The 26,837-nt window shown below is 45.9% G+C and overlaps 1 protein-coding gene across 3 annotated transcripts in view; it reads right to left on the minus strand.

Moving 5' to 3' along the window:
• Positions 1-26,837, minus strand: part of PRKN (parkin RBR E3 ubiquitin protein ligase) — a 1,352,534-nt gene that overhangs the window by 35,287 nt on the left and 1,290,410 nt on the right. For all 3 annotated transcript variants that reach the window (XM_045500229.1, XM_045500228.1, XM_045500230.1), the window contains one exon: positions 3,412-3,495. In XM_045500229.1, coding sequence (XP_045356185.1) covers positions 3,412-3,495 — 84 coding nt within the window. The remainder of the gene's footprint in view (positions 1-3,411; positions 3,496-26,837) is intronic.

The following is a 26,837-nucleotide window of genomic DNA, read 5'->3' on the forward strand; positions in this document are numbered from 1 at the left end:
CCTCCTTTCTCTTAGTGAATGGAATTGGGTCTTTTAGTTTGATGAAATAGTTCATTTGGTTCATTTCTTTCCAGGCCCAGGAGGAGCTACGATTGAAATCAAGAGGTTTTGGAGACGTGGTAAATCAGATCATAGGAATACACTCGTCATTCTGCATTCTTTCCCCTCCCCTCTTCTGCACCTGGAAGGCTGGCTCATTCGGACAGGCTGTGTCCCTCGGACCCCTCGAGGCTGACTTTCGGTTGGGTGTGGCCAATGGGAGACATTAGCAAGAGATCAGAGGATGGGAGAGAGAAATGGAGATGTCCCTTCATTCCCTTCCTGCTGGGGGCCTACCTCTGTCAATGCTGGACCCTCTGTGATTACACCTCCTGCCAAGAGGCCCCGCCTCCGTGGCTCCAGCTCACAGGATTATTCCCTGTGTGACACCATTCCCTCCTCTCGTCCCTTCAGAGTTAGGGGCTCATGGCTCCTCACTGATGCTGCACTTTGAGGCCCTCCACATTGTTTGGGGCTCTTGTGACCTTTCCCCACCTCTGTAGGCCATCCATGACCTTTCAGTTAAAGTCTCTTCATGTGCCCATCTGAGCTGAATTCTCTTTCCTGTAGGACCTGAATAAATCGGATGTATGGCAAAAGGGCAGCAAAACCCCAAGAAGTTGCCTTCTGTTCTCAGACAACAGTGGATGGACAGGCTCTTCCAGTTTGGTTGGTCAATTTGCTTTGTTTTCAAATAAGGGGAATATGAGGTTTGCCTAGGAGTGTGAACAAGGCAGGGAGGAGCCTCATTTCAGGGACGTCTTATAGCAGGACCACCTCTTCTTGGATTCTTTCCTGCACATCTCTGTCCTGAATTAGCGACTCTTCTTCGGAATTCCTGTCACAATGACTGTTGGTGCAGCCAACAATCTCACCTCTGTGACAGCAGGTACTTTATCCCCAGAGCCTAGCATAAAGTCTAACGGATTATAGGTGTTTAATACATATTCGCTGAATAAATGAAAGAATGTATTTTTCTTTTTAGAAGCCACAATCATTCAGCAAACATCTATGAAATATCTGTGCACCAGATAAAATTTTTGCCTCTGTATCTTTGTCCATGCAGTGTTTTTGCTGGAATGTTCTTTATCATCCTTCTCCCACTGTCCTTTTGACACTCTTACCCACCTTCTATGACTTTTCTGGGGAAGTGTTATGCAAAGCTAAAGATTTCCTGAACTTTGTTGTAGCACATTACTATTATTATATATTTTTCTGTAAGTCTCCCCTATGACTCCCTCGTGTGCTTATCTGCACAATATGCTGAAAAGAAATACTTATCTGCAGTTTTCCAGCAGGATGTCTGGTGCATACAAATGCTGGAATTAATGTTTGCTAATGGGTGGTCTTTGCAGACACAGGCCCCTAGGTCTGGTCATCTATGCTTCAGCCCAGCTCAAACTTTCTTTCTCCCACTTTCCTGAGTTGAACATTAATGCTTTAATAGTTTAAAAATTTGGGGGCGGGGGAGGAGAGCTACCTCAATCTTTAACACCAAGGTTGGTTAGTTCTTCTTGAATGAATAATGAAGGGGATTATCTAGTGCGTCTGGCACTTGGGCAACTATAGGTTAATGTGTTCTCTTCTTCACCCTACTTCTACTGTTTTCCAATAAGTGGACATTAAGGTATCACTTCTTAGAAGGCTTTGTGCATGTTTGCGGTCATAGGAGCCCAGGGATATAAGTTGCTAGACCAAACCCATTTCTTAGAGCCTCAGTCTAGGCTAGCTCTTCTGGGCTACCATGGTCCTGAGGCAGGGGAGTCTCAGGATCAATATTATTCCTGACATCAGTATGCAGTGAGCTGGTATTTGAATGCCCCTGAGCTAAAATAAAATCAACAGAAAGAGCATTTGCTGCCTCTGTTGCAGAAATGGCAGTTCAGATCTAAATCTCCCCATAGGCTCATAGCCAACATTTTAGAAGCTGATAAGAAGACCTGAATTCACTAATTATGTTTATTTGGTTGTGCTAATATTAGTAAATAAATCCACATAATGCCTTACAAAGATACACTTCTTTGTGCTCTGATTTTAGAATATTCAGATATTTTGATGATTTTTTTTGATGTTTATTTGTTTTTGAGAGAGTGCAAGTTGGGGAGGGGCAGAGAGAGAGAGGGAGAGAAGATCTGAAGCAGGGTCACGTGGTAACAGCAGAGTGCACGATGCGATGCAGGGCTCGAACTCATGAACTGTGAGATCATGACCTGAGCTGAAGTCAGACGCTTAACCCACTGAGCCACCCAGGTACCCCAGAACATTCAGATATTTAAATTTTTCTACTGTAAAATTGAAATGTTCTGAAATTTCTATGTCTGTTTCTGAGGTTCCTGTCAATAAAGTAACTAAAAGATTTATCCGGATAGGTTTAATATTTAAAACCTTGTTAACATCTGTATCAGTAGAAAAATAATGAGTAAATTCATCAACTGTGCTGAAATTTTACTCCTTTCCTCTAAGGTTTGGTTGATCATAATTAATAAATAAAAGAAAATGTATTTGCATTTCCCTAAGCCTGATACAGCAGATTGGAGACTAAGGCTCAGTAAACACATTCTTTACCTAATCAAGACTGAAATACAATTTAGCATAGTTCATGATGTTGCTAAAAAACAGTAATATTCTTGCATCATATAATACTTCTATGCATATCATAGTTTCACCAAAGATTTTAAACCAGACATTTTTGAAAAAAAGATATAAATGTAGGGTTAATATTGCTTGATCTGATTTGGAAACTGTTAAATTGTTCCTCTAAAGTCTCCTCTCATCACGCTATTTTCCTTTTCCCTATTCCATATACCCCTAGGGAAAAACTATTATGAAAGTATGGACATATCCCAATGGCCATCTACAGCCCTACCCTGAGGAGGTGGATGGTTCTGGAAGGACTTTGAGGGTCGAGTAGCCAGAGCCACATCCCATGGTTGTTGGCTACTTAGTCTGGTTTGGGGTTTATATCTTATCTTATCTTATCTTATCTTATCTTATCTTATCTTATCTTATGTTATCTTATCTTATCTATCATATCATAATTTTTAAATATAATTTATTGTCAAGTTAGCTAACATACAGTGTATACAGTGTGCTCTTGGTTTCAGGGGTAGATTCCCATGATTCATCGCTCCCAGTGCTCATCCCAGCAAGTGCCCTCCTCAACGCCCATCACCCATTTCCCTCTCTCCCCCACCCCACCCCCATCAACCCTCAGTTTATTCTCTGTATTTAAGAGTCTCTTGTGGTTTGCCAACCTCTGTGTTTGAAACTATTTTTTTTAAAGACTGAAACCCTCCCTGGGCTTCAGGAAGCAGCTCTTGTCTCTCCTCCATATCCTGAGCCCTGTTTTATGGCAGGAAGAGGTCACTGTACCTGAGAAACTGCTCCTGAGGCTTCAAACAGGGTGCTGCATTCACCTTCATGGTACGCTTCCTTACAGTCCCGGCAAAAGACGAACTGCAGAAGAACACACACGTGTTAGGGATGGGCTTGTGGGCTGCATCTGGACATAACATGTTTTCCCTTTTCCAAGCTCATTGGATTCATTCCTCTGACGTGTGTGATGGCTTCTGAGCCAGATTACTTTTTGCAAAGAGGAAATAACGTTATATTTTGATGGTATTGTTAATTCTTTACTAAACAATGTTCCAAGCACTATAGCAGGGTTTCAAGGATGCATGAGTCATGTTTCCTTTCTTCGAGATGTTTCCAGTCTGGCAGAAAAGATAACAATGCAGATAAATATCTGTAGTAAAGTGGTTTTGGTGTTAGGCTCCGAGGGAAGTGACGTTATTCAAGAATTTCACATCTAGGGGTGCCTGGATGGCTCAGTTGGTTGAGTGTCTGACTCTTGGTTTTGGCTCAGGTCATGATCTCATGGTTTGTGAGTTCCAGCCCCACATCGGACTCTGAGCTGACAGTGCAGAGCCTGCTTGGGATCCTCTCTCTCTGCCCCTCCCCTGCTTGTTCCCACTCTCTCTCTCTCTCTCTCTCTCTCAAAATACGTAAATAAACTTAAAAAGAAAGAATTTCACATCTGGTATCTGTTTACATACATAGTGGATTTCTATGTTCATATTAATGGACTTGGTTTTGCAATGACAGCCTATAATGGAAAGAAGAAATAAATGGTGTCCCCTGAAAATTCATATGGTGAAGTCTTGACACCCAGGACCTCAGGGTGTGATTGCATTTGGAAATAGGGTCTTTGAAGAGGTAAGTAAGGTAAAATGAAGTCATTAGAGTGGACCTCATCTTATGTGACTGGTCTTTATGAGAGGAGATTAGGACACAGACACACACAGGGGCTGAGAGACACAAGGACACAGTGAGGCCATCTGCAAGTCAAGGAGAGAGGCCTCAGTAGAAACCAAGGGGCTTGTTCTGGGGCTTCTAACCTGCAGGACTGTTTCTCACAGTTTTCTTCAAGAGTTTTTGTTGTTTGAGGCCCCCAGTCCAGGTGCTTTGTTATGGTGGCTGTAGGAAGCCAATGCTTAGTCTGGAGAGGATCTCCTCACCTGGTGATGGTGCTCCAGGGAATGGACGAGATCTGGGGACCAACCAACTGCCCTCTACCTTTCATCTGCAGGGAAGGAAGCTATGCAAGTGAATGCTGCAAAAGGAGGCTGTCCTGCTAGCATCTGGCATCAGTAGACCCTTCTAGAACTACTTCACCATCACCTGCCATGCTCCAGAGGTTGTGGCTAAGGGTGTGGGCTCTGCAGTTAGACACACGGGATTGAAGTCATCATCCCATTGCCTGTCCACGGAGATACCTTGGGAAGCCACCTTGTCACCTGGGCCTCAGTTATCCTTTGAAAACCCAGGGTAACACTGATAACTATCTCCTCTGATCACTGGAAGAGGTAGGTGAGATCATATGTGCTAACTGGTACACAAGATGTTCTAACTGTTACACAGATAACGGCCAGGGACTGCTTTTCCCCGACCCCATTTCACAGCTGAAGAAGGAGTTGCTTTACTAGAAAACAGGTTCCCTTCAGCAAACATTCTCTACCTCGCTGGAGAGACACAGGTCTCACAAGAGAACCAGTGTGATTAATGCGTATGGTGTGTGGGCAGTGGTGGTGATTTTATAGCATCGGCCCCGGATGAGCGGGTATTCCTCCCATGGAGAGGTGGGTTTGATGTCTCTTCTGCTTAGATACGGATGTGCTCACTACTTGACCAATAGCACATGGTGGAAGCGATGGTGTGGCGCTTTCTGGGCCCAGGCCTTAAGAAACTGGCAGCCTCCTCTCATGTGAGTGGCTCATGAGAGGCTCCTGCACAGAGGAACCAAAGCCCTTGGCCAAGAGAATTGGCTGAGTGCAGATGGCCAGCACCAACTTGCCAGCCGTACGTCTGAGCCATGTTTCCAGGGGATCTCCCAGCCCCTGGATGAGTTGGCCCAGGTGGCCCCGTGTGGAACAGAGACACATTGGCTTTACGGGACACTGTCCAAATTACAGCCTTGTGGGGGGGAAAGAGAATATAAAGCAAAACAGGAACAAGATTGTTGCTGTTTTAAGTCACTAAGTTTTTTGGTGTTTTTTTTTTTTTAATTTTTTTTTTTTCCAACGTTTATTTATTTTTGGGACAGAGAGAGACAGAGCATGAACAGGGGAGGGGCAGAGAGAGAGGGAGACACAGAATCAGAAACAGGCTCCAGGCTCTGAGCCATCAGCCCAGAGCCTGACGCGGGGCTCGAACTCATGGACCGTGAGATCGTGACCTGGCTGAAGTCGGACGCTTAACCGACTGCGCCACCCAGGCGCCCCAGTTTTTTGGTGTTTTTTACCCAGCAATCGATAACCGATATAGTAATGGCACTGAGAATCTGGAAACCTCAAGAAAGTTCTGGATGCTTAAAGTTCTCAAATGACTCTTCTATAGCATGAGCCAGGAAGTTGGCACAATTTTGCTTCAGGTAAGACTGATGTGAACTGGTAAACAAAATCACAAACAGGATACAGAAAAGTCCAGCTTTATGCCCCAGTACATCGTCATCCCTCCTTGCCTCAAAAACAGCCCGTCCAAGGCAATTTTCCTTCGTGCTGTCTTCACCACGGAAACAGATTTCCCTCCTTCCCCACATCCAATTTCTTGTTTTAACCCCTCGTCTGAAAATCGTCTCAATCTCAGCACATCCCAAACCAGAAAAGGCAAGTATTTTATAAGGAAAAGGTCTCTTTAGATACGATACAATCTACCTTCTATCTATCAATTTCAGGATACTGTAGTCTTACTTCTTCTCACAGCAAAGAGCCTGACCTCAAGTTTGTAGGATGTAAACTTTATTTAAAGATTCAGATTGGCGGGAGAGGGCTGTATGTCAGGATGTCTTTAGGCAATTCGCCAATACCATCAGGTTTTTTTTTGTTTTTTAATTTTTCTTTCAACGTTTATTTATTTTTGGGACAGAGAGAGACAAAGCATGAACGGGGGAGGGGCAGAGAGAGAGGGAGACACGGAATCGGAAACAGGCTCCAGGCTCCGAGCCATCAGCCCAGAGCCCGACGCGGGGCTCGAACTCACGGACCGCGAGATCGTGACCTGGCTGAAGTCGACGCTCAACCGACTGCGCCACCCAGGCGCCCCTACCATCAGGTTTTAATTCCTGGCATTTTCATTTTCCCTGAACCGGAAGCTGATCCAGGGAAAGGCGAATGAAGTGCATCTCAGGGCTTCCATTTCAGATTAAAACCATTTTTTTTTTTTTTTTATTAATGTCTCCGCTCATCTGTGGGTTTGCCTCAGAGCCATTGCTCTGCTCTTCTTACGTGCTCATGTTGGAAAAACGTAGACTGCGTGCTTCAGTCACCGAGAAGAGCTTGCTGTGTGATTTCATCCCACCGCTTTCTATGGAAGCAAGTCTGATCTCTCGGCGTGACAGGGAAAACGCTTCACATCTTATTAGCTAGTGGATGAGATATAAAATCAGTTTCATGGTAGAGGAACACCCTGGAGGTTGATCAGTTTGTCAGAATAAATAGGCCTTTCCTGACACAAAGACATTAAATTCCCTTTCACACTGTACTACAAAGAATGGACTCAGAAAATAACCGAAAGGAAAGAGCACACAGAAATGAAGGCCTCGCCGTTTCAGCCTGGCAAAAGGCAAGCAGAAGCTGCAAGAATACGCTGGGGATAATTTAACACTAATGTACTTGTTAATTTGCTTCTATGCAGAAAGCATGACTTAAATTTAGAGATACCATGCAGTGGGGCCTCCTAGGTAACTAACTTGAATCTGTCTCATACAAAATGGGGAAATATCTAGAAAGTCTGGTTTGATCTTGAAAATGTTCAAGTTTTTGGGGCGCCTGGGTGGCGCAGTCGGTTAAGCGTCCGACTTCAGCCAGGTCACGATCTCGCTGTCTGTGAGTTCGAGCCCCGCGTCAGGCTCTGGGCTGATGGCTCGGAGCCTGGAGCCTGTTTCCGATTCTGTGTCTCCCTCTCTCTCTGCACCTCCCCCGTTCATGCTCTGTCGCTCTCTGTCCCAAAAATAAATAAACGTTGAAAAAAAAATTATAAAAAGAAAATGTTCAAGTTTTTAATCGTGTTGTTCAGAATTCAAACGGGAGCTTGTACAAATGTTTAGACCCCAGGTACTCTGGGGCATAACAGGCTCTCAGGGGTGCAGTGGGAAATTTTACATCTTTGAGGAAATTACAGTGATACTATCTGTTGGATGCTACGTGAACTACTAACGCAAGGTAGTTCATGATGTTATCGTGGCTTGTGCTCTCCTTCTTTTGATGACATATCTTTGCAAAGATGGGTTTTTGGTTATTGTGATAGAAAAACAACTAGCATGTGAACGAACATCTGTTTGCTACAGGAGATGCAGTTATTTAAGAATGAAATAAAAATCGTTTTTCTTTCAATTTCTGTGAACTATCTTTTCAAATGGCTATTAAGTTGCTAAGGCATTCATTCTTATTGTGTTACTTGGATCTAAGTATTTAATACACAAAACTGCTTAGACCTAAGTATTTGATAAACAAAACCACATTTCTTTTGGCCTAGAAACACCATGAAAACCTACTGAGTCTCTAAGGGCATGACAAACAGAGGAAGGTCGGGGACCTCCGGCATGGGCAGATGCTCCCAAGATAATGTTTTGGGACAGTCTTCAAACACTGCCAGTGGCACAGATATTTCTAGAGAAAGAGCTTGAGAAGACAGATCTGGCTCCAACATTTTCACATTCAGTCTGCTGACTTTGTATATCCCTCGCCTGGGACACATGAATCTTGTTCTAACCGATATGCAGAAAGCTGCAATTTACCTAGGGATTTGCTCTTAACTAACTGTGGTCTCACATTTGCTGAAGATACCTTCTAAGTGAATACTAATTGAATAGAAGGGACTGCCACACATTTATGTAGTCTACTTTTCCTGCGTTGTTCTCTCTTGAGATATCTGATAAATGCCATCAATTTCTGTAGTAAAAAAAAATGAAAGCCTTTAAAAATTATGAAAGTAATACATACTTACAATTTTGGTTCCCTCAACTCTATCCCTTATTAGATCTAATTAGAAAGCAATCTATATGGACTGTATCATCTTAGCTCCTATGATGTTAGCTTTCGATGTCAACTTGGCTACCCTACAGTCCCCAATTCTTCAGTCAAACACTAATCTGGCTGCTTCTGTGGAGATATTTTGTAAGCCTATAACATCCATACTCAATTTGTTTTAGGAAACAGAGAGGATCATAGATAATCTAGGTGTGCCTGATTCAATCTGTTGAAAGGTTTTCATAGCAGAACTGAGGTTTCCCCAAGAAGAAGAGAGTCTGTCTGGGAACAGCAGCCAGGCTGTGGGCCAGCCTGCCCTTCCCGGAGGCCTGCCTGTGGAGTTAGGACCTGCCAGCTCAGCCCCACAGTCACTTGGGTCACTTCTCTCCCTGTGTATGTGGATATGGATATGCTGCTATACAGATATATCGATCTATACACCTATAGATCTCTGGGGACAGCTGAGTATATTTATAGACCCTTATCTATCTGTATCATATATAGCTACATCTACCTCCTCCTGGTTCTGCCTGTCTTTGGGAATCCTGGCTGATATAGCTCAGCTGCTACAGAAAAAATTTTACTAGGTCAGTTAATTCTTTTGCAAATGGATATAATGTTTCCATATGACATTATCTAACATGACATTAAATCGCTACTTGAATTTTCTATGTTATTTGCAAAATTGTAGTTCAAATCTCTTTCCGTGTGTGTGTGTGTGTTTTTTTTTTTTTTCAACGTTTATTTATTTTTGGGACAGAGAGAGACAGAGCATGAACGGGGGAGGGGCAGAGAGAGAGGGAGACACAGAATCAGAAACAGGCTCCAGGCTCTGAGCCATCAGCCCAGAGCCCGACGCGGGGCTCGAACTCACAGACCGCGAGATTGTGACCTGGCTGAAGTCGGACGCTTAACCGACTGCGCCACCCAGGCGCCCCCCCGTGTGTGTTTTTTAATCCCAAGTACACACAGGACACTAGCCCTTAGAATTCAACATCAGGAACAAGGTCATCACTCCCAACAGCGTGACTGTGACTGTGTCCCTTTATGTGACAATGAATATGCTAATCCAATTCATTTTTATCCTCAGATTAGCTGAGCTGCCCGGGAGTTTTGTGCCCAACTTTCCACTTAACTGTAGAAACTAGCTTATCCTCGGTGCCTAAAATGAGGCATACAACTTTAAATTTTTTTTTTTCAACGTTTATTTATTTTTGGGACAGAGAGAGACAGAGCATGAACGGGGGAGGGGCAGAGAGAGAGGGAGACACAGAATCGGAAACAGGCTCCAGGCTCTGAGCCATCAGCCCAGAGCCCGACGCGGGGCTCGAACTCACGGACCGCGAGATCGTGACCTGGCTGAAGTCGGACGCTTAACCGACTGCGCCACCCAGGCGCCCCTTAGGCATACAACTTTAAAGCAGCTATTTAGTAAATGAAAAATTCAGTAAGACAAACTTTTTGTAAGAAGTAATAGCTAAACTACTGTTATCATTCAATTCATATTTTATTGGCCTTGCAATTAATATGTGTTGGGTATTTGCTTTTAGGACAAATAAAATCTTGACCTGGACCACACATAAAAGAATAGCACATTGTAACACATGAAGTCACATAGTAGGCATATATTTTTAAAAGTCGGACGTACTTATGTTTAAAAGTAAAGCCTCTGAAGTCAGAAAGGCCTAGCGACAGAGGCCCTTCTCTACCATTTATTGTCCTGTGTGACCCTAAACGTTTCTTTCCTTTATTATTTTGTAAGGAAGAAATAATAAGGTGATGAGTATTTAACACAGTTTCTGGCACAGAGGAAACAATCAATGATTTCCTTATAGAGTTATGACAGAGCAATAAAGTTTGATAGAAAAGTAAACTGACAGTGAAGCACCTTGGTAGTAAAGCAGTTCCCACTATTCTGGTAATAAATGCGAAAGTCCTCGTGAACTTGAGGACCTCCTAGGAAACGCCAGGCGTGTCCGCTCCCCTAACTGCTCTATGGAAAGGGATGCCTCACTTTGCTCGTGTATGTGAAGAGGTAACTCCATGGTCAATCCCCTCAGACCATCCAGTGCTCAGACCATCCAGAGCTCTGTGAATTGCCTGTCATGTTTATCATTCAATATCATGCCAGTAGAGGAGTCATTTGATTGATGTCGGAGTTTGATTTCCCACATGCCCATAATGGAGACGTTCCAAAGGAGACATATGTATATTTCCTCTTTGGAAACACGAAAAGGAATCAAGTGAACAGTCTCCAATGCAATCAGAACATTCAGTGTCTGCTGATCAATAAAGTTGAGAGTGAGTTGGTACCTATAAGCAATGACCCTCAAATAAGGGTTTGATCCTTCAAGTTGAATGATGTCTATCTGATCAAATTTCTTCCTGCGTATTTTCTGTCATAACAGCATCGATTATAAAAGCGTTTTGTTATCCGCCATTTATTTTCTTTTCCATAGCTCTGAAGTTTTGTATTAAAAGAACGGGAGAGAATCAAATACTATCTTAGGACCCCCTACTATAGTCAAGGGAAACATCAAAAGCATGAGGCACACATCTGTCTGTGCTTCTGTGGGATCAGATGAAATATTTTTCCTTTAGGTGTACGACTTTCCAGAAGATGGCAGCAGTGATATATATGATCCAACCTCGGTGTGTTAAAAATAGTGTATCAAAAGAGTAAGGCGCCCCACGGGCGACCAGCCGCTGATCCATGCAAAATTGTTCTGACAAGACCGGAAGTGGTGTTAGATTATAATGCAGTAGAACACAATTTTGAAAAGAAGAAAGTCAGGTTGTTTCCTTTCAAGTACACATCTTAAAATCACAGAATCTCATGGTGGGAAGCAATCTTAGACTATGCCATGCTCCAAATGTAAACAGACTGAGACAATCTTTTGCACATAACCTCCAAATGGCTAAAAAGAAATAATTTCGAGGAAGCTGAATATAGCTCAGTGGCTGAATGCCTTTGTCTTTTTCAGATCCTATAGGAATCACAAAGGAGGGTTAAACAGTGCCATCTAGATTCCCGCAAAATACCGTGACATTGACCCTGCTCATCCCCCACATTAGTTTTGTTTTAGGTTTCCTACTACAAAAGGCCCTTACTTTCCTTGGTTTAATTTTCATTCATGGGGAGCTCTTAACCGAACTCTGAAAATTCCCTGTTCTTACATCACAGGATCTCATCAAGTACTGTGGTACCCATTCAATCTTTCTGACGTGCAGTGCCCTAATTCATACATCCACTGTGAGTACAATCTAGTGGAAAACTTTTTTTACCATCTGTCTCAGAACCAGGGACCTACTAGAGACGATGAGCTTGCAAGATGAAGGGACCATGTCCCCTCGTTGACCCTTAATAAGGCTGACCTCCAAACCTCAAGTCAAAAGGGGCACTTCATCAGTTCTCCAGACAGTGGTGGGGGGTGCCCTTGATGATGGCTGCTGGAAATTGACCTGTCCGATATATAATTATAGACCAAGATATTTAAACTGATTTCCTACTTCAAAATGTTTATAGTTTTTCAAAACCTAAAAAATGTTTGTTGGCCTTTTATTTTACCCTTTCTTTAACAGCTTTATTGAGATAGAACTCACAGAGTCATGGGTTTTAAAAAGCAGTTTATATGGTTTTTGAGCGGATCATACGTGCACACAGCACCCACTCCAACGGTGCAACATGTATATGGTGAAGAGTAAGTCTCTCTTCCTCCTTGAGGCTACAATGCTCCTGGGAGATAATCGCTGTCACCTGTTTGTACCTTTCAGGAAATTTTTTACACATTATATTTGAAGGCAAAATGGCATATAAAATATCGCCTTATGTCTTGTGCTTTGCTCCTTGCTTTTGTTTATGGCATTCACAGCCTGCCTTCCATCAGTGCATGTTGAACAGCTCCGTTCTTCCTAAGCAGCTGCACAGTGTTCTAGTTGATAGATGTACCTTCCTGCATCTAACCAGGCCCCTGACGACGACGGTTTAGGTCTTTTCCAATATTTTGCCATTATAAACAAAGCTGCGGGGAATGTCCTTCTCCGCAGGTCAGTTTGCACATGTGCAAGGAAATCTGTAGGCTACATTTCTAGAAGTGAGGTGGATGGGTCAAAGGGCATGCGGAGTTTAAATTTTGATGGCATTTGCACACCTGCTCTCTGTGGAAGATGAGGCCGGGGGTCGATGCCCAGCAGCGAGGTGTGTGAGAGCCTGCTCCCCGCCTCCCCTGCTCACTGTGTTACCGCTGACGACCAACCGTGGTCAAACAATGGCATGAGAAGGATCTCAAATAAATGCAGCATTTTTGCTAAGACCCATGTTGTATCACCACAGAGACAGGCTCCTGGCCCAACAACTAACCCCGAGTCACTTCTGAGTCTTGTCCATTTGGCCGAACCAGAGTCAGAAGTGGCCTGTGGTCCGTCCCCACCTGTCATTTCCCTGCTCCTGGTGCCCCAGCTCTGAGACTCGGTGCACCCAGCCTGTCGTTTCCTTGTTCGCTCTGGCCCGAATCTGGTCCTTTGCTGGGAAAGGACTTTAAGTGGATGTGAGCTTGGTGACTTTACACTCTGACGGTCAACATCCTGGAGGTCCAGGTCAGAGAGAAGGAAACGGGAGACAAGGAAGCGACAGGCTTAGTAGCCAGGGCTGTGTTCCGGGCCTTCACTTTGAACAGAATCGGCCCTCAGTGCTGCTCACCGGGCATGGCTTACAGCAGCAGTGGGCAGGGACCCTGGGGGGCCAGGACAACGTGATTCATGGCAGTGATGCTCTCCCAAATCCCTCCACTTCCTCCCTCTGCTGTAACCATCGTTCTGTAATCAACCACAGAACGATTCCTGTGATAATGGCCCTCACCCCCATCCACGGAATCTCCCGGCTCTGGCCTTCACATCATGGCTTCCCATGTTTCCAAAGGGCAAAGTAGGATTTGGCCATGAGCTGGGACTCTTGTATTTATAATGTTCACACCATCCACGGTCATCTGGACAAACTTCTCGGAGGCACATTTCTGTATCGGACTGAAAATTCCCTTTAGCATCTTGCAAGGCCGGCTCAATTTTGCTTTAAAATCAGCATTTCCCAGACCTTATGGAGCATTTGGCTCCTTCCAGAAATGGAGCACTGGTCACAGAGTATCAAATTCAACACCACTTTCAAATATTGCCATTCATTAGTGGACCCATTCAAATATTGCCATTAATTAGTGAACATGTTTGAATATGGCCATTCATTAGTAAAATGCACAGCATATGCCTTCTAACATTTTTAACTGGTCTCTAATCCTTGTGACCTTATCATTTACAATCTGTAGCAAGGCACTAGACTTTGTAAAAATGATTACACTATGCCAGTCAAAATGTGAACTCCGAGCCATATGGCAATTTGAGCCCAATTTGTCCCAGGTGCCTCTGGGCATCCTTCTGTTCTCTTAGCATAGCAGGGGGACCGAATGCTTTCCTTGAACACCTGGGCCTGACCCCAGGCAGCTTGGGTCAGGGTCAGTTTTGGGAAGGAGCCAGCCAACGATTCCCCTTTGGGAAGGAGCCAGCGAATCAATGATTCGCCGACCGATCTATCAACAGAAGGCTTCACTGTGCACCGAGCAACTTCATAGGTGCCTTGTGAGCTTACCTGCTCCTGCCCCTCTCCCCCCCAGCCTCAGCCAAAAAGTCGGGGTGCTTTTCTCTTAAGAACCGTCCTTTCCTTACACGTTCCTCTATTAAAGGTTTGCCGCTCTGTGCGGAACTAGTCTTGCTTACTGCCTCTTCTACACTGAGAGGATTTGTGTCTTATTCATCTCTGTTTCCCCAAGATCCAGTGTCCGGAACCCGGGAGGCGATCCATGTCTGTTCTGCACATGCCAGGTACCCACTCCAGTAGCTTGTAGCCGAGCTGGGGAGGCAATGCCTATGGAAAATGAAAGAGCCGGAGAAGAAGAGCCTACGATCTACGGTCCTGTGCTGAATTATTTGCAGGAAGCAGGTCTGTAGGGACTCGGAGACTCTGGGTACGTCGCGATCGGTGGGACTGGCCTTTGCTTTCCTGCCCTTTGAGCTCCATTCTGTCCTCAGGCAGCGCTTCCCAACAGCATCTCCCACCTGTCTGCAGACAGCTTCTCAAAGTCTCTCCCCACCACCCCGCTCCTGGCCTCTGTCCTCACTGTTGGAGAGACAGAGCACTGGGGCAGCAGGGCAGAAACTCAGGGCCAACGGTGCAGCCAAGAGTGAGGGATGAAGGAGGTTGGAGCCCCCCCTCAGTTTCCGGAGCAGACCCGCCGCCCACGTGGCCACAGTCTCGGGAGAGGCCTTCTCTCTTTGCCCGTGATCTTCACTCACATGCTCGGCACGGGCCCCTCATCCCCCCGGACGCTGAGCCTGCACCTGCCCGATGCGGGGAGGTCTCTCCTGCGCCCCCACAGCACGGGTCCACGTCTCGCTCACGCAGAACCCATGGCGGTGCAGCATTATTACCCGCTTATGTGCACATTCTCCTCACTAGGCTGGAGGCCCCGTGCGGGCATACATAGCTTGGCCCTATTCATCCTCCAGGGCCTGACGGAGCAGTTGTCACGTGGCCAGGAATGGACCGACGTGTGCAGAATTAACAAGCAGGAGGAGCTAGAAAAGTCTACACTTCGGAGAAACACAAGGGCGGCGCAATGTCGGGAAACCGAGCCCTGAGAATGCGGAGGAAGGAGACCAAGACCTTCAACGAGGGGGAGTTCTTTCGTGACCTTGGAGCCCACACTTTTGGTGCAATGATGCGATTATTAGCCAAATTTGGAAGCTAAGTCCACAGGGCTGAGGGAGTGCAGAGGGCTTCACCACGGAGGGATCTGAACTGGTGTGAAAGCAGAAAAAGAAAACAAAAAGAGGCTATGAGATGCTAGGAAGAGAGGGCGTAGCAGTGGCAGGAACGCCCTGGAGCTGGTCAGGGCCGGGGAGACCCAGACGCCGTCAGAGGACGGTGGCGGAAAGGAGGAGGGCTGGGTCTCCAGGCTCCTGGGAAGGTGAAATCCAGGGACAGCACCACGCTGGCGAGAAGACTGTCTGAAGGAGACCCCGCCTGTGCAGTGCCAGCTGGTGATCCTCTGGAGCCAAGGGGAAGAGGGGGGTCGAGCAGACCTGGATTAGTCACTGTCGTCAGGAGATGACAGAGTTGAGAGAGGTCCAGCCACACTGAGGACCCCACTGACGTAACAGCGCTACCCTCCGGTTCCCTGACCAGCAGCATCAGCATCACCTGGGGCTAATGTGCTGAATCAGAATCTGCATTTCAGGGGCGCCTGGGTGGCTCGGCCGGTTAAGCGTCTGACCCTGGATTTCAGCTTACGTCATGATCTCATGGTGCGTGGGTTCGAGCCCTGTGTCGGGCTTTGGGCTGCTGATAGCATGTGGAGCCTCCTTGGAATTCTCTCTCTCTCTCTCTCTCTGCCCCTTCCCCCGCTCACATGTCGCTTTCTCTCCCTCTCTCTCAAAATAAATAAATAAACTTAAAAAAAAATTAAAAAAGAAAAGAATCTGTACTTCAGCACAAACCCTGGCTCGTGCACACACAGCAGGTCAGAAGCACTGGTCCAGCCAGTATGCACAACAAAAATTTACTGAGCACGCTCACTGTGTGTCCGGCAGCCCGTGGGTATAGAGAGGTGTAGAAGATATAATTCCCAGTCTTGTATGAGTCACCGTTCACCGCCCCCCCCCCCCCTTTTCCTCCCTTCCTCTGCCCAGACCCCGTCCACTCAACAGGTGTTTATGGAGAATGTTCTGGTGCTGTGCTAGGTAGTGTGAGTGGTGAACATGTCAGTTATTCTTCTTGACCTCCTTGCGTTTATATTCCCTGTGTCATAATCGTTGTGGTGGGCGAGGCTCTGGGTGAATGAAGGGTATGAGCGCGCACTACCCTGGGCAGTAATGCCTGGTCGCCAGGAGGAAGTGGAGGGTAAACCGAGGTCCAACCGAGTTCGGTCCAAATGATAGGCCCCCTAATAGTGCTAATTCCAAGTGTTTGAACAGTGCAAGCCCTGGAGTTGGAGGGGAAGGACGGCTCCTCTCGCTCAGCACCACTGGCTTGGAGTTGCTGAGCGTAGGGAGGTGGTCCCAGGCATGGGGTGGGGCTGGGGTGAGAGTGAGGGGAAGGGCTGGGCGCGGGGCTCTGTGGGCGGCTGCGGGACTCTGGGCGGGTGGCTGGGGCAGGAAGAGGGGACGAAGGGTGCAGGTGCAACCAGCCAGCGGTCAGACTGAGCCGGGCTGGGGGCCCGGGGAGCTGGAAGCCACAGCACGGTACGAGGTCAGGAGTGGGTGGTGGGAAAAAAACACTCATTTAGAAAATCAGTGTTTGATACTGTGAATGCGTTACCACTAAACCCCAGCTGGAATAGAATCTCCCAGTGGAATTCTGCAGTGTTTTCGTCTCTTTAATTCTGAAACCACTGGCAAAAGGACACAGTCCGGGGGCACCTGGGTGGCTCAATTGGTTAAGCGTCTGACTCTTGATTTTGGCTCCGGTTGTGATCTCATGGTCGTGGGATCGAGCTTTATTTTTAAAGTTTATTTATTCATTTCTTTGACAGAGCTAGAGCCGGCAGAGGAGGAGCAGAGAGAGAGGGAGACAGAGAATTCCAAGCAGGCCCTGCACTGTCAGCACAGAGCTTGACGCAGGGTTCGAACTCACGAACCGTGAGATCATGACCTGAGCTGAAACCAAGAGTTGTACGCTTAACTGACTGAGCCACCCAGGTGCCCCAGGAGTAATTTTATATGTGCTTGTAGACACATGAAAAGGTACAAAAGAAACAGGTGAAATAAATATTTAACCCAAGATATCCCAAAGAGTATTTTCAACATGTTATCAACATAAAAAGTGTTGTTATTTTCCTTTTTTTGTTTTCACCAAGTCTTTGGAATCTGGTGGGTTTTCTATAGTCATTTTGCATCTCAGTCTGGACCAGCTGCCTTCCAGGTGCTTGGCTGCCACACGTGGCTGGCTGCTACCACGCTGGACTGTGACGCTTTAGAACTTTCTAGGCTGAGGGCTACTGATGATGATGTAGACGGTCAGTTCAGGAACAACAGAACAAAAACAGCAGAACACCTTCAACATGGCCTACATAAGCAAGGCAAGGTGAGGTGGGGGACAAGGAGAAGATAAGAAAATGAAGAGGGTTCATGGAAAGAAATTCATATAATTTTTTTCTTTAAAAATTTTTTAAAAAACATTTCTTTATTTTTGAGAGAGAAAGAGAGAGACAGAGAGACAGAGACAGAGACAGAGACAGAGCATGAGCAGGGGAGGGGCAGAGAGAGGGAGACACAGAATCTGAGGCAGGCTCCAGGCTCCGAGCCGTCAGCACAGAACCTAATGCGAGGCTCGAACTCACAGACTGCGACATCATGATCTGAGCCGAAGTCGGACGCTTAACCAACGGAACCACCCCAGGTGTCCCAAAATTCATATATTTTTTCTAATGAGGGATGCTCTTTATTCTTAACCTTGGAAGACTGGCTTTGCATGATGATGTAAGAAAGAACCTACAGAAACAGAAAATCAGTTAAAGAAAAACGAGGTGTAACTGTCTCTGGTGATAATCTCCCTGTCACACACTGTGAGTTATTTGTTTAAAGAAAGCCCGAAGATCAGTACTGACCCAAGTTATCGCTGACTTTCCTGGTGTCACGGGAGCCTGCTTTACCTGCCTGCTCACCCTGTCAGATTGCATACCAGGGGCAGATAGCGTCCCACCATTAATCACCGCACAGGCTGCTGATCTGACTTGGGCACCAACCGTTTCTGAGTCTGTGATGCCATCCTTCACTTAAGTGATATCACGTGATGAACTGAATAAATGGAAAGTCACAGACACCTGCAATTCTAGTTATGTTAGTTTGACCCGGGATTATTCGAGTCTTATAAGTTAGCCAAACACAGGATCTGCGTGAAGGGCATTTGCTTTTTTATTTTTTAATTTTTTTAATGTTTATTTATTTTTGAGAGAAAGACAGAGCATGAGTGGGGGAGGGGCAGAGAGAGAGGGAGACACAGAATCCATTGCAGGCTCCAGGCTCTGAGCCGTCAGCACAGAGCCCGACGTGGGGCTCGAACTCACAAGCCGTGCGATCATGACCTGAGCCGAAGTTGGGTGCTCAACCGACTGAGCCCTCCAGGCCCCCCAAGGACATTTGCTTTTATGTGTGAAGTATCAAGCTGGAGCCCTGCGTGGAGAAGCCTCAGTCCCACATGATTTTAGCAAGAGGACTTTCATTTGTCATAGTTTAGACAGATCCTGGTGAGTTAAGTAAAGGGCCAGTGACCCCACAGCACCAAAGAGTTCATGGTAGGTACAAGCTTCCAGTTATAAAATAAATAAGTCAGGGGGATATAATATGCGGCCTGGTGACCTAACAGTTAATAATACGGTGTGCATATTTGAAAGTCCCTGAGACGGTAGATCTTAGAAGTCCTCATCAGTAGGGGCAAAAACATTTTTTTGTAACTATATGTGGTGATGGATGTTAACTAGACTTACTTGGTGATCATTTGGTCCCATATACAAACATGAAATCATTATGTTGTACACCTGAAACTAATATAATGTTATATGTCAATTAACCTGAATTAAAAAAAAAAAAGAATGTATTTTGAAAGTTAGAATCATGACTTGAATTTCACCCTCGAAGTTTGCACACACTAATGACAGAGGCTGAAACAAATCTCAGGCACTCCGATCCTTTCCATGTGTGAGTCATTACGTGCAGTCCTGGTGTGCTATTTGGATTTTGGAGGCCAGCCGTCCCCTATTTAAGGTTCTGCTGGACCTCGGGTGTTCTCTGCCCCAGGACTCCTGGCCTAAATCATTATTTATGACTATTCCAGCTCGAAGCTTACGAGGAGGGACAGAGAAGAAGGATCTGGATGTTCATTCACACGCCAGTCTCCATGGAGCTAAGCCACTTAACACTTCTGTTTATGTTCTCAACACCTCTTCGAGAAAGTTCGCAGCCTGCGTGCTTGATCATGGTGGGAACATTTCCCACATTATCGTCCCCTGATAGGTATCTGTGCCCTGACCATCAGACAATGGTGAGAGCTCACAACACTTAGAGAGCTGGTCCCCACGGAGTGGAGGAGCAGGCATCCCCGTCTTCCATCAAGGTGGGGCAAAGCCTCCTCAGGACAAGTGTTAGCAGAAGATAACGCCGGCCTATGGGGGGTTTCGAGCGGAAGCCAAGCCAAGGGCCTTCGGGGACCTGAGAAATGTTATCTCTCAGCAACACACACCTTGCAGTGCCTGACTCAAGTGTAAAATCAAACCCAGACTTACAGGACTCTCTCCCTTCTAAGTTTTTTTTTTTTTTTTTTTTTTTTCCTCCTGATTTTATTGCTTTGCTAAGGAAGTAGAAAAAAGCTAATTAAGTGCAGCGGAAGAGCAAGTGGTAAACTCCCGAGTCTCAGGGCTGCTAAGATAACAGCAGATTGCAGGGGACAGAAATGAAATGTCATCGACGCTGCTGCCTCTTTACTGGTGGCTTTTTGTCCCAAAGCACGGGAGACCTTCATTAAGCTGCATAACAATGAATGGAGAAGCGTCAACCGCTCCCTTTGGGCGCCCCTCTCCTCCCTGTGGATTTGGTGGTGGAGGATGTTAGAGCCTTGGGGCCCCTGCAGAGCGGATCCATCATCTTTACGGTGGAAAGGCACCCCGTTTCTTCTGCCATTCTTACGCATGTTGGGACAAATATTATTCTGTATTTAAAAAAAATCGCCCAATACTTTGGATGATGCCGAGCATAATGGACATTTAGTGAGTATTTTTAGGGGTGATTATAATGATCTAATACCTTATTATTTGAAATTCTAGTTCTGTCTGTAAGTAGAATCAAATTTTCAAGAGGCTAATAGCTCATAAAGGAACCTTTGCTATGATCCTGTGGAGGGAAGGCAGACTGCTCACCGGGTCGGTTGTTGGTTTGAATGGAATCACTTGTCCATTCCAAGAGCATTCTCTGGGAGGCTGTGCCACACTGGGCAGTGTGGGACCCACGGAAACGGTGCAGAGAAAAGGGCAGGCAGGCCTCTGGGGGGCTGGGTCTCTGCAGAGCCACAGTCACGGCTTCTCGTGAGTGTCCCCCGCGGCCCTCCTTTGCCCAGCTAACCCGTAATAGTGGGACTTCGATTCTCAACTAGGAACTTCCCTTACCTCAAGCCTGGGTTTGCTGCTCTCCTGGCATGCTCACCAGTCCGAATCTCACCCTAACCTCATTCCCCTCACCTGTGCTGGGTGTGTCCTTATCCGTCATACCCTCCAGACCCAAGTTTCTTGAGGGTGGGGACGTAGCAATGCCCACCCGTGCGTCTTGAGTGCCGCTAACCCCAGCATTTGGCCCTGTATGCGTAATAGAGGGTGATGCAAGGGGGCAGGTGAAGAGAGAACAGAGACCTACTCAGACAAGTGCACTATAGACGGCCACAGACTAGGGAGTGGTTTGCTCCCTCCAGGAGTCTGGCCAAACTCCCCAGCCTAGGTGACACTTCCAGGCTTGAAGGGCAAACTGGATTAAGTGAGACGAGAATAGGACAGTCCTACAAACTAAGCTTGAATATGGTTTCCTGTCTCAGTGACCCCGACGGCCTCAGCCAATTAGTTGAGATCCAGAATTAAGATAACAAAATACACCAAGGTTTCCCCGTTTCCATGACCTGTAATGATACATTTCTATGACTCCGTGTTCAGAAAGGCTTTCCTGCAGAGAAACCTACCACGGTGTGTATCACTCCCTGCAGTCGACATGAGTCGCAGCAAAATTCCTTCATTAGCAGGCGCTGCGTCTAAGCAGTGAGATGCTCATTCCAAACAAGCCACGGAAAGGCGCGGATGGCCACACCTTCTCCTTTATTGTTCTGCAAATCCTGACACCCTTCTCTTTCAGTCAGCAGCAACAGACTCCTGAAAACTGTAAGAGTGCAAAGTTGTATTTACGAGGCTGGCTTTCCAGCAGAAAAGTATAATCTCCTCCTCGGATTCTTTTTTTTTTTTTTTTTCTTTTCTTTTTAAAGGAACTGATTCTTCTATTCGGATGGTTTGACATAGGTTTATTATTTTTTATTTTCATCGAAGGCAGCAAGACTGACTAAATGATAAAGTTGCTTCTTACCAGCTCCTTCAGCTCGAAGGCTCTTTGCCCAGAATACTGATTTACGTCCCCAGGCATCTCACAGATCTTTAGTTACTACAGTCCAAGAATCAGCCACTAAGGGTGAGACGGACTTGGTCACACAATGACAAGATTTACGGTGGGGTTTGGGGGGAAAAGGCCTTTAATTGCCATTTGTTGCCTTGTGATCATGTACCTCTTTCTCCAGATTGCTGTTTGTTTGTGGCAGGTGAACTTGCCACGGGACTTTAGTGTGAAGCGGGTCCCCCACGATCAGTGTCTATGGCCGGGTTCTGGAGAATGTGCACTGGAACCAAGGGCCCTTGAGGGCTCACAGCCAGGCAGGCTCATGTTCCGAGTTTCACGTCCTGTGGGGTAATTTAGCTGTCGCGTGTTTAGCGACAACAGGGGACCAGGCATACGATAAGCCACAAATCTACACCTGTTGCTTTCAATGTGGCAGTTACAAGAGTGGATTTTTAAAAAAAAATTTTTTTTAACGTTTATTTATTTTTGAGACAGAGAGAGACAGAGCATGAACGGGGGAGGGTCAGAGAGAGAGGGAGACACAGAATCTGAAACAGGCTCCAGGCTCTGAGTGGTCAGCACAGAGCCCGACGCGGGGCTCGAACTCACGGACTGTGAGATCGTGACCTGAGCCGAAGTTGGCGGCTTAACCGACTGAGCCACCCAGGCGCCCCGAGAGTGGATTTTTTAAAGTGGACTTTTGATCCTATGAGTTTTGAAAAATACACTTTATTTTGCTGAAGGAGGATAAGTTAGTCTCAAGAATTAAAATAAGGTTCATGTTGGTAATAAACCCACTAACTAAAGAAGCTAATGAACTGTCTGTGTACAGGAATGACCCTTATGACCCCTTGATTTAATTTTTTCCTCATAAATATCTGTGATTTGATTTGACACAATTCTGGCATTTACAATGAAATCTTCCCATTTAGTGTCTAATTTTCTATTTTATTTTATGTTATAAAGTTTAATTTGGTGCTTTCTGAAAGGAAGCTTCACATTTTTGCGATTTCTCAAATCCATCAAAACTGTAGGGTGGGCGGCTTCCAAGTTCTTCTTTTGGAGCGAGATGTCAGATTTAATGCTTCAATCACTGTGACTTGATGGGAACATCTTAGTCTGCTCTTCTGATCTGTGACCTGAGCCATGTTTGAGTAGTGCCTTCCACATCATGACAAAGTGGCTTCTCAGTGGTATTAGCTCAAACGGAATGCCTGTTAGGCTAATGGCAATAAATTGACTTTCAATCAGCAATTTCTAAACTCCTTTATCCCCAGTAATTTCCATTCCGCTCACATGAAATGGATTCTTCTCCCTCCGGGTTCAGGGATCAGCAATGTTGAAATGCAAGTACAACTTGTTTCTGCCAATCTGTGCAATGCCATCACCACAATTTGGAATTTACAAATTTGTAATCACTCCTCAGGCAATGAACCATGGTGTCAACACAATTACATCATCTCCAAAGAATGTGGGAATGCAGCTGGAACTAAGGAAGAATGTTCGGGCACTTACAGGTAAGTGCAAAACTCTGCGCTGTGTTGGAGACATTATGTGTACTGGCCAAGCAAGGCTTAAGGTTTGTTTGATATTTTTTAATAAAATAGAACTTTAGAAGAATTTGGGATTTAATTTTAAGATTAAGATTAATTGAAAATTAAAAATTTTAAAGTATTTATTTATTTATTTTGAGAGAGAGAAAGCATGAGCAGGGAGGGGCAGAGAGAGAGGGAGACAGAATCCCAAGTAGGCTCTGCATTATCAGCACCAAGCCTCATTCGGGGCTCAAACCCACGAACTGTGAGATAGCGACTTGAGCCGAAATCAAGACTCGGACGCTTAACCGACTGAGCCACCCAGGCACCCCAAGACTAATTTAACATAAATTATATTAACTTCAAAGGTTCTATAATGAGTATGCTATATCTGTCATTAAAATTTCTTTATGTTTTCATAAATGTGATTTCACAATTTTTTGCATGGAAACTCAAAGTCATGCCAAAATTATTACAATTATCACAAGACACAGTAATTGTAACAAATTATGAGTGAGTCATAAATACAGAAATGTGCTGGCCTGATGAACAAGAAATAACAGTGCTTATTGTCTGGCAAAGGTGAGAGAGGACAGGGGTGGGGAAGTCACCAGCCCCTCTGAGTGCAGGAAGGCCACTCGTGGCACCACTGTTTTCTGGGCGGTGACTTCACGCCCTGGGTGGCTTAATTCCACGATGACACTAATTGTAGAAAGCACCTTCCATCTCATAACAGCTGGACAGAAGAAAGAAAAAAAAAATCCACTGCCATTATCCACATTGACTTTGACTTAAAACACTAGCCTGAATTCAGAAATGTTAAAATCCATAAAGATGTGCTTCTTGGAAATGAGGAAACGTTTGCATGCCTTAAAAACATGCACATACTTTGACCCTCAAATCTGTTCCAGGAATCCTTTCTAGAAAGAAGTAAGAAATGTAGGAAAAATTAGGCCACAGGAAGAGTGTCACTATTCGTAGGATAAATACTTAAATAAACCATGCCAGGGCCTCCTGAATGGATGTTAGGTCACCGTTAAGCACGGTGGAGAAATGCAAAGATATTTGCGACATGTGTTAAGGGGAGAAAACTGCTAACACAGCACATCTGTACGGACCCATTTCTGTTTAAAAAATGTGTGTGTGTGTGTGTGTGTGTGTGTGTGTGCGTGTGTGTGTGCGCGCGCGCGCGCCTGAGAAGGGCATCCAGAAGGTTTCTACAGCAGTGAGTCAAAAACCCCACCTCTGACTATGCGGGATTGTGGTTGCTTTCTTTTTATTCCCCTTCAGTGTTTCTATAATTTTCTGACTTGTTTATGATGAGCATGCATTGCTTTCGTAATACTGAAGAATCTTTCGGTTTTCATTGGACAAAAGTATTTAAATTTTTTTAATGTTTATCCATTTTTGAGAGAGAGAGAGAGTAAGTGTGAGTGGAGGAGGGGCAGAGAAAGAAGGAGACACAGAATCTGAAGCAGGCTCCAGGCTCTGAGCTGTCAGCACAGAGCCCGACGTGGGGCTGGAACCCACCAGCCGTGAGATCAGAACCTGAGCTGAAGTAGGACGCTTAACTGATGAGCCACCCAGGTGCCTTGGGACAAAGGTATTTTGGGTGAGTTCATAGGCTGGACTGTTCCTGGACCAACACTGCTGAGGGCTGATGAGCACAGACATCCCCCCGCCCCGCCCCCCACACCGGTCAGAGGGTCAGCAACACTGTGGACAGATACATATTGAGTACAGGAAGGATCTGAAGAGGGAAGAGAGACCTGCATGGATGCTGCTGGCATAATGACAGCATAAATGGCATTTTTGTACCCACAAAACATCAGTCGAATCATCCACAGAGGTTCAGAAAAAGAATCCAGAGGTCTAATTCACCACGACGCCTCCTTCCTTGCTTTATTGAAATATGGTATTAAGAAATGGCAAAAGAAGTCCTATCCAAAATGGAGAGGCCTTGCCCATCATGGTTCATAAACAAGTCTTGCAGATGCCGTATTGGAAAAGTCAATGTTTCAAACACTGCGGTTGTGTGGTTGAGAATAGCCTTCAATACTACAAGCATTTTGGACAGAAAATCTCTCAGACTATTAGACCATTATGTGTTCTCTAATGTGCCAGGTTATAATGACGGTATGGCTCCCAGAGTGGCATCTTCAAGAATAAGTTACCAAATGGCACATACCACACTACTAAATACATCGAAGCGGGGAGGCACCCAGAGTTTTTGGTGTGGCACATTTCCAGGAGCATAGACAGTGACTTTCGTTCTGGAAGTGCTTTTCAGTTCAAAGGAGAGTTGTGTGCTTGCTGGATATTTTTAGACTGCCAGAAGGTTCCATGGAATCACATAAGGCTGTCACTATAAAAATGAAAGCAAGCCCCAACCTTGATTTGATACTTTGTAATAGATAGCAATCCGTGGAATCAGAATTTAAAACCCTATTTGAAATCACGTGTTGCAAACCTAGTTCTCTTTCGCAATCTGATCCGCATTACCCCGCCACCTTCAGAGCTGCTTAAAGAAGCACACATTCTTGAAGGCAGTTTGCTTTTTTTTTTTATCACCAAGTTTCTTGCAGTTCCCTTAGATCAATAGAACTGCAATGTATCTATATAAATCCGAGTAGCAGATCCATTCTCATAAAGTTTACCCTTGTCTTGCTTTTCAGCTGAGAAGCAGAACTGAAAAATATTTCAGAGAGTATTAGAAACGGGAAGATTAAATTCTGTCTTATGTGGATCATGACTTCACATGCTAAGCCGGGCACCAATGTTCTTTTTGGCTCCTGGGTCAGGATGAAAAGGATCACGGGTGTAGGCGCGGAGCTCCTGTGCACCTGCTGAGTCAGCAACTTGGCGCCTTGAGTGCTGGCTGTCCTCGAAGAGGTGGACGGAGAAGATGTCTGGCATCCAGTACCAGGAGTGGCGAAGGTCTGGGGCAGGCACACGGGCAGGGAATCTGAGAGTGAGTGTGAGTGGGTGTGTGAATATTAGTGAGTGTGTCTCACTTGGGGGCAGTGTGTGGGTCTGATGGAGGCATGGCTGCCCCAAATGTTTGTGTAAGGGGCACAGGCCAAGTGGCAGCTGGTAGCCCTTGTTCCGGAGTAGGTGGCCTGCTGGTCCCCTCTGGTCATGTGTCTGGAAATGGTGGCCAGTGTCGCTGCTGTTCCAAGTTCGGCTTTCGCCTGTAAGACCCACTTCTTTGTCAGCTCTGTCCTGGCCTGGCAGAGGCACCTACGACCGCCTAGCTATGATCAGCTGAGCTCGGCCGTGGTCACTAAGACCAGGGGCCCCTGGGTGAACTGTGGGCTGCCAGTTTGAGCCTTCACGCCCGCACAGCACTCGTGGCTGCCTAACGCCCTGCTCCTGGGCTGATGTTCCAAGAAGACTGGGGTCCAAGCCGGCCAGAGGCTCCTCAGCGAGATGGGAACAGGGAGCAATTTCCTGCACCGTGGCTCCCTGGGTCGCGTCAGGGCCACACGGTTGATTACGAGGAAGCAGACGGAGCTGAGGAGGTACCAGGAAGGTGGGGAGGAGGACTTGGTGGCTG

The sequence above is a fragment of the Leopardus geoffroyi genome, chromosome B2 (genome assembly GCF_018350155.1).
Source record: "Leopardus geoffroyi isolate Oge1 chromosome B2, O.geoffroyi_Oge1_pat1.0, whole genome shotgun sequence".
In the NCBI taxonomy this organism is placed as follows: Eukaryota; Metazoa; Chordata; class Mammalia; order Carnivora; family Felidae; genus Leopardus; species Leopardus geoffroyi.